General features: G+C 52.9%; 1 protein-coding gene across 1 annotated transcript; it reads left to right on the plus strand.

The window, feature by feature from the left end:
* The first annotated feature begins 8,784 nt into the window (after positions 1-8,784).
* Positions 8,785-9,249, plus strand: CCDC182 (coiled-coil domain containing 182). The gene has a single exon (XM_045835639.1). It carries the CDS (start codon positions 8,785-8,787, stop codon positions 9,247-9,249), a length of 465 nt encoding a protein of 154 aa, XP_045691595.1.
* Positions 9,250-12,237: the final 2,988 nt, after the last annotated feature.

Genomic DNA, 12,237 nt, shown 5'->3' on the forward strand with positions numbered 1-12,237 from the left:
GTTGTGAAGAATAACAAAATTCAGGAGCATGTGTGAATTGCTGGAAAAGTATTTGAAAGAGAAAGTGTAATTGGGCATCTACAATTTCTTTCTTCGTTGAGAAGGGGTCCCCCTCGCCACATGAGGCCTATTGCTCAGCTTCTGCCTGCCGGACTCTCGCTGGGTTTTGAGTAACTCATTACACCAAGAAGCAGGGCACTACCTGGACTCTAAAAGGCCAGCTGAAGAACTTACTTGGGGCAGGAAGAGAAGGTGGGGCTGCCTGGGCCTCCCTCCGCCTCTGTCCCCAGGCCGCTACCACGCCACGTGAGGTCTGATGAGCCGGAGTTCATGGAGGCCACAGACGCTCACCCGGGGTCACTGGGTCAGGGCCATCCCACCCACTCTCCCTCCTTCACCGCAGGGCCTGCCAGGTGCGCCCCTGCCCTGTCCAGTCCCGGCTGAGAAAACTCCCTCCCCCGTCTTGTCACCACAAGGCTACTTAATAATGGGCCAGTGAATCTGCCCAAAGTATTCAATTAATAAATGTACAAGTCCCATCCAGAAGTGTCTGAGGTCTGGTATTATTCGTCAGGGAGTCTCAGGGACTGATCAGCTCAACTATGCCATAGTGCGTAAACTATGGCAACGGTCAGAGTCACCCGATAGGCTTGTTCAGACACAAACTGCTGGGTCCTACCTCCTGGAGTGTCTGATGCGGCAGGTCTGGGTGGGACCTCAGAGTGTGCATTTCTGACAAGTCCCCAGGTGATGCTGATGGCTGCTGGTCCGAAAACATTCCTTCCTCTCCCGGTGGCACTGGGAGAGCAACTGGATTAGCTGGATTGGCGGAGAGCATCGGAATGATTTGGCGATCTTGTTAAAAATACCAATTACTAGGCTCTTTGCAACAGCCACGAAGTGTTTGGCTGCAATTAAAAGAATACCAGATGAAAACTGTGTAAGCAAGAACGTCATTTAAATCACATATCAATCCACCTGGAGACAGATCACTTGAGAGTGGGTGCAGTGACTCCGTGATGTTACACAAAATGGAGGCTCTTTTTATCTAATTGTTTGTCCTTAGCACAGCTGAGTTTTCAGCATTTGGTTTGTTGCCTCATGCGTGCAGAATGGCTGCCACAGTTCCAGTGTGAATGTTCTCATGCAACTACATCCAAGGCATAAAAAGAGGCAGATCTCTGACCTTCTCTCTCTTCCCCTTGCTCCCTCACTTCCCCTCTGTCTCATTTGGTCATGTCATGTGTAATACTTGTGCATAATTCTCCCCATTACAACTCACTGGTTACAGGCCCACCTTATATAAAACAATAGCAACAGGGAATGGAATTACCGAATGCATCCAGGGTCACTACCTGGGCTCACCTTCCTGGAGCATGTTACTGCCTGATCAAAATAGAATCCTATGACCCAAGGAAGGAAGGAATGTTACCAGGCAGAGACTAGCAGTGCCTGCCCCAGCTAAGGTGACTTGTCCCGATTTTCAGAGACCATCCTTATTTTAAAACTAAAAGTCTCAGATCCCAGGACCCCCCCCACCCCCCGCCTTGGTTCAGGGCAAATCAAGAGGGTTGGTCACCCTAACTCCAGTCTCCCAAGATCTTCGGATTTTAGAATCTCTTGAGGGTGAAATCCAGACCTTAAAAATGATTTTTAATGCTCCCCCGAGATGATTGTAATGCAGGTCAGAGCCTGGGACTCACTGGGCTCCGGTCCCCATGAAGCCATAACCGGGGACTGAAGGCCGACACCATCCCAGCTAACGTCAGAGCAGGAGGAGATCCCAGGTGGAGGGTGTGGGTGTGACTCCAGAGTTCAAGCCCAGAGGGGCCTGGGGTCTGCAAATCCGCCCCCCCGCCGCCCCAGCCTGCTCCCTGTCCCCACTATAACATGGGACGGTCTAACTTAGAGTCCCCTGCTCTGGGTGGCCCTGAGCCCTGCAGCCACAGCTGCCAGGCCCCTCAGTACAGAGCCTGTGCTGTTGAACTTGCTGGGCCGTCCCCACGGCAGATCCCGAGTTCTCTAAGGGCAGAAACTTCATCTTAGGTGTCTTCTATCCTGAGCATCAAGCGCCATGCTGGCTCATCTGAATAATTCAATAAATGTGTGCTGGATACATGAATGAATGAATGAATGAACAAATGAACAAACAAATCGGGAGGCTGCAGTCTTGAATAAAAAATGAAACTCTGGTCACTAGACCCCAAGCCAGCCCTGTAGCAGCCAAGTGCCCAGAGCCTAGAAACCGCCCCACTCCTTCGGTGGGGCAGACCCTGGGCAGGATGGGAGAGGGGTCATGCTCTTCTGCAGGCCACTGAGATGATGACACCCTGTTTCCCTGGCCTGGGCTTCCCAGGCTTCCGTGGGAAGCTGTGTGTGTCCCTGCTGCACGGTGCTGGGTAACTTTCCGATGGTTTGAGCTCATTACTCATCATCAGGAGTCCTGGTGTCTGGAGTTTTCCAGGTGATCAAAGCTTCTCTGTCTGGAGCCGCCGGGCAGGTCCTGGTGTCTGTCACCAGTGATCCCCCGGCTTCGCCAGGCAGACAGTTAAGTAACCCAGGAAGGAGGGGATTTGGTTTTTAAGCTCACATAATTCAGCTTGACACCCTGACATGCAGGCAGCGGTTCTGGCTCTGTTCCTGGTTAGAGGGGTGTGGGCCGGACTGAGCTGCAGCTTGTCCTGTGTGGGGAGATTTTAGAGCCGGGGGGTGCCCTCCCGCCCTGCTCTCCTCGGGAGGGCTGAGATTATGAAAGAGAACAAGCCACCCACACAGCACAGCCACCCATCACCCTCCTGCCGCTCTGTCTACTCTGCCCAGACACTCGCCTCCAGATGCTGCCCCTGCCCCATGATGCCTGGAACAGGAGCTCCCTGGGGGTCTTATTGGTCCCTGGTGTCTGGCTGGGCTCAGGGTTCCGTTTGCCTCCCCAGTCCCCTCGACACTCCCCACCGTCTGCATCATTGTGCGCAGGCCCGAACCCTGGAGTTCTGACGTTTCAGTAAGAATTGCGAATTCTGTCCGCGATGGGGGCAGGGCGGTAGGATGCTTACAACAATTGTCTTTTCTGATTTTCAGAAAAGGTGAGGATTACAGATTTTGCTGTATAATTTTTCTGATTTGAACTTTGTGCAAAAAGTTTGCCCACCCCTGCCCTCAGCATTGCGGCCACGCTTCCTGTCTGCACAGAAGGCAGTTCGAGGGAAGAGTAGCCTTGGGGGGCTCATTAGTCTTGGCAATGAAGTGGCTTTGCTAAAGAGTTAATATAAATGTCCAGGCACCGGCTTCATGATGGGTCATTTAAGAAAATTAGTGTTGAGAGTGGGACAGACTATTCCAACTGGGGTGATGCCAGGCCCTTCCTGGCCTGCTCTCGGGGTCCCCGGGCTGGCCCGAGGGCCTGGTGAGGCTCTCTTCCATGTGGGTGCTGCGCCCCTGCTAAGTCCCGTGCCTGGGGGAGCGGGTGGCTGGTGCAGGGCGGACAGCACTCGCCTCTGCCTGCTTGGAGGTCCCTCCTGGCTCAGCCCTAGGCCTCCGGGGCTGGAGGAGGGCCAGCCCGCCGGTGGAGCTGCCTGCACTGCTCATGTCCAAGGACTGCTCCTGTGTCTTCACATCCACTCCCACCAGAATGTTTTACATATTTTTAATTAAAGTGCCGCCCCAGGCTGGCAGGGCCTCCGAGAGATGGCTCTCAGCCGAGGTGCAGGGCGGCAGTGGTGTGAAACACGGCATCCGCCGACGTGCTCCTGTTCACCGGGATGCTTTGGCTCCTACCCCGGAGGCGGGTCTGCTTGGGCTCCAGGAGGGGAGGCCAGCAAGCCGGTGGAGGGTGGGCGGCAGGCAGGCGCATCCACGGGTGGCCAGGGCGGGGTTCAGGGACGGGAGGAGAGTTCAGGCAGGAAAGTGCTGTGGACGATTTCCACAAACCAGCCGGCGGGTGGACTGCGGGCGCGTCCTGTTCCTGCAGACACACAGCCCCGTGGACACTCCTTATCAGTGTCAAATTATGATAAATGGCGGCAGGCAGACGTTGCTGGGTGGCAGCTGCCGCATCGCGGAGGGAAGCAGGTATTTTTAGCACTGGGCCTTGGGGCCCTGGCTTTGAGTTCATTAATCATGGTGAACAGCACCGAGCCTGGCTCTTGGTCCTGGTCCCTGCCCCCATCCCAGCCTTGTCCCCATTCCCCGGACTGGAATACCAGCTGCAGAGGAGGAAGTCATGCCCAGCGACAGTAGCCCTGGGCGGTGCACCTGGATGCACTGGGGCACCGCCTCACATCTGCTGCAGCTCGGGGCACCTACTGCAAGGCCTCTCCGACGGCTGCTCCCCTTGGAACATCAACCCCGGCTAGCCTCGTCATTCCCGTCTCACCCCAATGCCCTCCCCTCACAAAGGCCTTCACTGAGCGCTCCTCCCCACAGGCTCTCCATCCCCTTGTCCTGTTTATTTCCTCCCCAGCCCTTAGGCCAGCCCAAACCACCTTCTTCGCTGACTGCTTTATTTTACTGTCTGTCTCCTTCTGCTGCAATGCCAGCAGCTTTAGAGCAGAGGTCCTCTCTGGCTCATTTGCTATCTTACTTCCCTGTTGCCCAGCCCCATGTCCACAGAGCAGGTTCTGGGGAATGTCCTGGGATAGGCAGTTGGATGGATGGATGAGTGGAAGCTGGAGGGGGGCCCTCTGTGGGCTTGGATGGAAGGCACATGGTGTCCAGGAAGGCACAGGGTGCTCTTGTTGGTAGGGGCTCATCTGGGGAGACACAGGCTATGGAGCATCCTCCCCCAGGCCTGGGGGGTTCTGGGGAGACGGTGTGTGGGGTAGGGGTACCTTTTCTGCTTTGGACATATCCGACCACGTGCTTGTTCGTGTTGGTGAGAGACTGCTCTGCATTCTGAGGTGCTTCTTCCCCATGTTTTTTTTCTTGGATACGGGAGAGATAGACCAATTTTAAGGGACCCCTAGGAGACTCTGCTTGAAAGCTGACATTAGTTCACTTTTAGAGCACAAGCATGGTCTTTTCACTGACTTTTCAAATATAACTGTTCTTTGTGGAATCCACAGTTGGTTGCTTCCCCTTCCCTTTCTTGATTGGGAACAGAACCCCAATTTTGTCCTTGCACTGGGAAACCTGTGCTTTGGGGAGGCTCTGCCCAGCCCCAGGGGCCCCAGGATTAGTCTGAGCCAGCAAAGGGAGCTCCACCCCCAGGCAGTACTGGGGTTAGGAATGGGCCCCTGAATGTGATTCTAATGGGGTGTGAGGAGGGTTCCTCTAACTTTGAAAGAGGTACATGAAGGAGTGCATATATGTTGTGTCCCTTTTGTGGTTCCTAAAGTGGGTCGGGTTTTATTTCACACGCAGAGGCAGAGGCATGGGCAGGGGGCACAAGACAGGCGCTGGGGAGGGGTGCTGATGCCCAAGGGCAGGAATGTCCCCAACCTGGGATCTCCTCAAACACGTCTGCCCCTGAGACCCTCCCCACTCAGGCTGAATCTGATGCTCAGGGACGCGGTCTGGATCTCTGTGGCTCTGATACCCGCCTCTCCTCCCCCCGTCATCCTGAGATACGGGGAGCCTGGGGCTGTGGAAATAGACCAGGGACAGAGAAAGCCTCCTGACAGGGCCCCAGAGGTGCGTGCCTTGCCAGGAGACGTCAGAAAGTCTTCTCTTGACACCTTGAAGAGGACAAATAGAGTTGCTGTCTTTCCGAGGCTGCGGGGAAGGAAATCTGTGAGGAAGGCACTGGCCTGGACTACGCAGCTTCTAGGAGGGGAACATGCAGAGCGTGTGCCCAGAGGCCAGTTGCCCCTGCTGAGGACGCCTGGAAGGTTCCCGAACCACCACTCCTGGGGGGCCTCTGCTGACTGAGTGCTGTTTGCTCTCACCCTCTGCTGAAGCTCAGGGGAAAACACAGCTCTGGGGAGAAATGCACGGGAACCTCATTAAAAAGCACCAGGGAAATTGAGAACTTGCTATTTCTTCTTAACTTCCGCTACTTTCACAGGTCTGGTTATGACTTCCAGCGTTACCTGTGGGAGACAGACACAAAGAGGCAGAGAATCAATGTCGGGGAGGGTGGGGAGAGACTCAAAGAATGACAGAAACCACAAGACAGAAACACGTTTTCTTTTGCTGGTTCAAAAAGTACTTATTGAGGACCTACTATGGGCTGGAGCTGCTCACACACCCTAATGAATACACCACAAGACCGCAGGCTGTTTACGCCTCTCCCAGTGCCCAGCGGGATCTCGAGTCTGGGAATAAAGGGGATGCTGTTTCCTCTCAGACCGCTGGGTGTCGCCATGTCAGAGGGAAAGCCAGGGAAGCCACCTACAAATACGACCTTTATTTCATCTCGTTTTCTGAGTGCCATTATGCGCAGGGCACCAGGCAGGACACTTGATTGTACCCAGGACGAGAAATGCACAGTCCCTGTCCTCAGGGAATTCACTGTGTCTTGGGGGGTGGGCGACCTGGAGGGACAAGTCCTAGGTCACAAAAAGAGGGAGAAGGTGTTTGGAGCCTTGTGAGAGGTTGAAAGGGAGGCCTGTGTGGATCTCAGAACATCAGTGACCTCGGAGGAGTTGTCTCCCAAGTCCCCACCGTACAGCAAGGCGAGCAGGCTCAGAGGAGGGAGCTGCTGGGCCTGGGGTCCCACAGCAATTCCAGACACCAGATCTCCCGACTCCTGGAACAGTGCCTTTCCACCAAACAGTCTGTTTTGAATTTGGAGTTGCTATCCCATCTCTTTTCTTTTTTTGAAAGAGAGATAGAGGGGGCAGGGAAGGGAGTGAGAAAGATAAGGAGAGAAACATCGATGTGTGAGAGAAGCTTTGATCCATTGTCTCTCACACGTGCCCCAACGGAGGACCAAACCCAAAACCCAGGCATGTGCCCTGACCAGGAATCTAACCAACAACCCTTTGGTTCACAGGCTAATGCTCAACCAACTGAGCCACACCAACCAGGACCATCCCATCTTGAGATACAAAATTATACCTCAGTTTAGTCATGAAATTCCCTGCAAAGTCCCCTCTCTGATGCCCACTGCAAGGCATTCTGGGTGGGTCAGTGTGCACTTCGGAGAAGACAGCTGCCCCCACCATGGGCCCCGTGGCTGCAGCGTCATCGGCTCGTGTAGGTTCACGAGGGCTGGTTGTGTGCATCTCTTCCCGGAAACGCCCTGCTGGAAGCTTGAGATCAGCCATGGTGGGAGTGTTTACACTCTGGAAATCGGTGGCAGCAGCTCTAAATCAGAGCTTTTACTTTTTCCTTCCAGTGAGTGGCACACCACTGAATTCGTGTCCCGACTGTGTAGATAAGGAGACTGAGGCTCGGGGAGGTGAGGTAGCTTGCCACAGAGACACAGTTTGTAGGTGGTGGGGCTGAGACCCTGACCCAGTGGTTTGGTGCTGGAGTGCTTGGAGGGGGTGGCGTCAATAGGACTCAGAGCCACTGGGACGGGGTCTAGGTTGGTCTCAGGTTCCTCATGTGGATGCTGGTGTGGGAGCTGCCTCAGGCTGGTGTCATGAACTGATGGCAGCTTGGGAACAGACACCAGTGTGAACGAGATGGTAACCAGGCCAACTTTGGGTGGCACTGTGTTGCATCTGAGGCACAATGTGGAAGAGATGTTCAGATTTGGAGGTCAGAAAAGAAATCGGGACGAGAGATTGAGAGCTGTTTTTCTTTTGTTTGTTTGTTTAATTTTAATTTTTGATTTTAGAGAGAAGGGAAGGGAAAAAGGAAGGAAGAGAAACATTGGTGTGAGAGAGAAACGTTTGACTGGCTGCCTCCTGCCCATGCCCTGACCTCGGGTAGAACCCGTAGCCCAGGCAGGCACCCTGACTGGGAATCGAACTGCTGACCTTTGGGTTCGTGGGACAGCGCCCAGCCAAATGAGCCACACCAGCCAGGGCTAGAGGTTTGTTCTTGACTAAACCAAACATAGGTTAGCTAGAAACATTTTCCTTTCTTAGAGTAATCAGGTAAGAAGTGGGGGGTTCACCCCTCTAGATGTCTTTTCTCATCTCTGTCAACGATCAGGCTTCATCCGGCAGGGCGGGGAGCGGGGGCCCGTCACTCTTGCTCACACCTACTCCCTGGTCCTGGTGCACAGTGAGTGCTCAGTGAGAACAAACGCCTGAGTGACCCGATTTCACCCTGCACGCCCTGAGTCAGCACTGCTGTGGACTGTACATCAGAACCTCAGTACATTTCTCACAGCTGCTAACTTTATCTAGAATCCTGACATCATTATAGGAGTGTGGATTGGAATCAGAAATTACTTTTTTATAGCATTTTAGAGCTAGAAGTGGGATTAGGTATTATCTCTTACAATATCTTTGTTTCACTGATTAGGTACTGAAGTCCAAAGACCCTTCCAAGACCCTCCAGACCCCTTGTCAGGGTGGGAGACCGCCCAGCCTCAGCAGCCAGTGAGCTTTGCTCCGGCTGGTCTACTTCCCTGTCTTTCAGGTTCAAGGAGCGAGGGAGCTCTGGTTCTGGAAGGGTGATGAGTTGATCAGAATCCACATCTCAAGAGGGACCACTTCTTGGGTAGATGAGCAGAAAAAGCTCTAGATAACTAACCAAGGGAACTATAATATGCAAATGAATGGATTGTAGCTTTTCCTCCTGATTGGCTGAAGGAGCCCTTGATGTCACAGTATGTGGGTTTCTCCACTCCAAATGATTGTGTCTCTAGTCTCTAGCTCCCTCCCCAAAACCTCACTCACCTCGGTGGTTTCCTAGTTCCTTCTCTTTGTCCAAACAGGAAGAAAGCCTATGGACCCACTCTATCAGGCGGGGTCCATTCTCATGAAGGTGAACACCTTACAAGGGAAGAAGATGGTGGAGAGTGGCCTCCAGTCTGGAGACTTTTCCCTCCCCCAGTCATGGCCCTCCTACCCGCTGCTGCCAGCTGACTTGGAGATCCTGCAGCAGAAGGTGGCCGCAGTGCAGCGGGAGCTGGAGGACTTTAAGAAGGAGGCCTTGAAGGCCATCCATTACCTGGAAGACGCCTTCTGTGAGATGAATGGGGCCTTGGCGCAGCAGGAGGAGCAGGCAGCCCGCGTGAAGCAGCGGCTGAGGGAGGAGGAGGACCGGGGCATCGTGCGAAACAAGGTCCTCACCTTCCTGCTGCCCCGGGAGAAGCAGCTCCGGGAGCACTGCAAGCGGCTGGAGTACATGCTGCGGGTCCAGGGCTGTGAGGCAGCGCTGGGCCTCCCCAGGAAGATCCAGGCAAACTGAGGCTGGATCAGTAGGAGCCACGCTTCTAGCCGAGCCTCCAAGTAGAAGATTTTTTAGATGGAAGGACAAGTCCTGATTCTCTTTCCATTTGCTCCCCTTTCCCCCATTTCTGTCGCTTTCCTTCTACCTAAATAACACCTTGCTAAGAGGCAAAAAGACCCCAGTATGTTCTTTCAGTGAAGCTCCATTTATCCAGCATCATCCAAGAAGGAGGCGCCCCAATGTCTTTCAGAGACACCTGTGACTTTCACCTTTTAACTGCTTTCCTGTTTGTAATGGTAATATTGCTGAAATGTATAACATATATATATATATATTTAATCTTCTTAAACTGATTGTGTGGAACAGATTTACCTTTCTTTTAATGACTCAAGGCTCATGATTTGTTGCTTAATGCATGGGCTGCTGAGAGGGTCTCTCGTTCGTCCAGCACTACATGGCCTCAGGCTGCTTTACTCTCGCGGTTCTCATGCTCACCTGGTTGGCTTTTCTGTCTGCCTTCACTGTCAGGCTGTCATACCTCACTTTTCTGTCCTGTCTTTGCGCACCTCTACCTCCTCTCTGGGTAGTCGGCAGACTGGCCAATCAGGTCGGCAGAGCTTGTAGGGCTCCAAAGCCTGGAGTCACATGAGCTCATTGTGCTGATGAAACCTGTGCTGCTTCTGTAAACAAGACAGTGTGACCTCTCCACTGGAGGACAGCTCAGGAGATCGGCAAGAGCTGATCTGTCTTCTAAATCCCCCAGTCAGAAAGTCACTCCCGTTTCCCGGGACAGGAGCGAGAGGAAGGAGAACCCCTGAGGTTGCTTGAGCGGAAGCCCCTCCATACTGAAAGAGGAATGGGGAAGAAGGGTCCACCCCCAACAATGAGGAAGAAAGATTAGACTGAAGTCATATAATTCTGTAGGGTAGTACTACAAAGGATGGCTGTAGTGGGAGGCAGATTTCAGCCTGATGTAAGAAGAAACAAAAATGATATTGGGGGTTTCTTATGTGTCGGTGCAGTGAAGGGTTGACTCAGCAAGGGGGATGTTCAAATCTTGCACGTTTCATAGACAGGTCTGGCTCCTGACCGATTCCTGGGAGACAGCCCCTAAGCCCTTGCAATATGCTGCCTGATAAGAACATCTTAGTTTACCTGGGGCCTCGGGCCCAGCCAGATAGTTTATGCTCACAGTGTGTTCGATGGTGGGGACCCTGGGTGGGGCTGTATCAGTTTGACCTCTGGAGGGACTGGAGACTGAGGAACTGAGGTCAGCCTAGGTGGCACTCTACTTCCAGTTATTAACCGCCAATAAAAACACTGGACAACGAGGCTCAACAAGGTTTCCTTTGTTGACAGTACTTTACACACATCATCACGCATTGTTGCTGGAAAAATTATTCGTTGTCCCTACAACTCCACCGAGAGAGGACAGACTGGCAGCTTGTGCCTGGTCTCTCCTGGACCCTGCCCTGTGCTCCTTGTACCTTTTGCTGATCTTCATCTGCATCCTTCAGCTGTGGTAAATGAATCATGCCTGTAACAGCTTTTCTTAGTCTGTGAATACTTCTAGTGAATCAGTAAGTTTGAGGGTGGTTCTGGGAACCTGTGATGCACTTGACATTTCATCCTTACTGTCTTCACAATAACCTGTGGGCTAGGCACTATTATCCCCATGACGTGTGAAGAAACTGAGGCATAGCAAGGTTAAGTAACTTGCCTTGGAGTACAGCAAGTGTACTCCAGAGCTCTCTCCCTTGACCACCATCCACACCAAAGGAAGGAGCTTGGGGTGATGGGTTGGCCCTTTCGTTGCATGGTCCCATGGGGGTGACCCCAAGGCCCTCCAGCTCCAAGGACGTGCGTCATCCTGCAGTGAGGATGATGAGGAAGTGTGGACGAAGAGGCAGGAAGCTTGTGAACTTCCTGTCTTGGGGAGCACAGGTGCACATCTGTCCAGGTTGGGTCAGACAGGTGTTCTACCTGGAGACAAGGTGAAAGCCAAAGTGTCTCCTCATGGTTTTCTCTGCTGCACGGCTTGAAGCTTTCTTCTTCTTCTCTACCAAGAGGTTTTTACTGCAAGCCACAGGGTACCCGTGACGCTGACTTCTTTGAGGAGTGCTCTTTCACATAACAAGACATCTGAAGTAGAGGGTTGGTTCAATACTCACCAATGACGTGGCTCTAGGTAGGTATCTCTGTGATCATCTTTACTTCCTCCCTGATCACATCCTTCCAACAGTCACATAGTGAAGGCTTCAGGAGTTCCAAAATTGGGTCATCGTTCAATAACTTCCAAAGCAGCAAAGAGGTGGCAGACCTAAACCCTTTTCCAGAATCCCCCCAGGAGACTTTCTTTGACATCTCCCTAGCCAGACCGGGCTCACTTGCCCACCCTGAACCAATCATGAGCAAAGAGGAAAGCAATTGCCACAACTCAGCCCCTGGGGCTGGAAACCCCTCAGTTACCCAAGATCTGAACAAAATCAAGGCTCTATTAGTGAGGTTGACTTTTGGGAGGTAATCAAACCCAGCTACAACTTCAGTCTTAACTTTTCTACTTAATTGATACCAAGGGCCAGGTAGAAGACAGCTCTGGGGGACGGCATGGCTGGACAGAGTTGGACGGTGTGAGGGGCTGTGTCTTTGCTGCAGGAAGCATGGATTTAGGTCCGGGAATTGGGAGATGGGCTGGGTGGAGGTGTGGGGCGACTTCGGTGCTGTGGGTGTAAGTCCATTGCCCTCACTTGTTCCACCTCAGGCTTCACCCTTAAAGCCAGAGACTTAAGCTGACCCAAGAGTCCCAGGAAGACTTTGCAACCCTTCAGTCCTTAAAATAGGCAGCCATTCTTAGAGATGCAATTCACAAGTCACCATTTAGAGTGGCTAACTAGTCCTGGTTAAACGAACTGTTTCTTTTTGAAAACTGCAGTTCTCATATGCCAGGAACGTTTCTAGTCCAGGGATGGTTGGTCTCCTTAGACATAAACCACCTTGGGCTGATCC

This window comes from Phyllostomus hastatus, unplaced genomic scaffold, assembly GCF_019186645.2.
Source record: "Phyllostomus hastatus isolate PE091 unplaced genomic scaffold, TTU_PhHast_1.1 phas_contig_210, whole genome shotgun sequence".
NCBI classification, from domain to species: domain Eukaryota; kingdom Metazoa; phylum Chordata; class Mammalia; order Chiroptera; family Phyllostomidae; genus Phyllostomus; species Phyllostomus hastatus.

Coding starts and splice junctions, on each gene's coding strand:
- CCDC182 (XM_045835639.1), top strand. CDS start 8,785: ATGGACCCACTCTATCAGGCGGGGTCCATTCTCATGAAGGTGAACACC.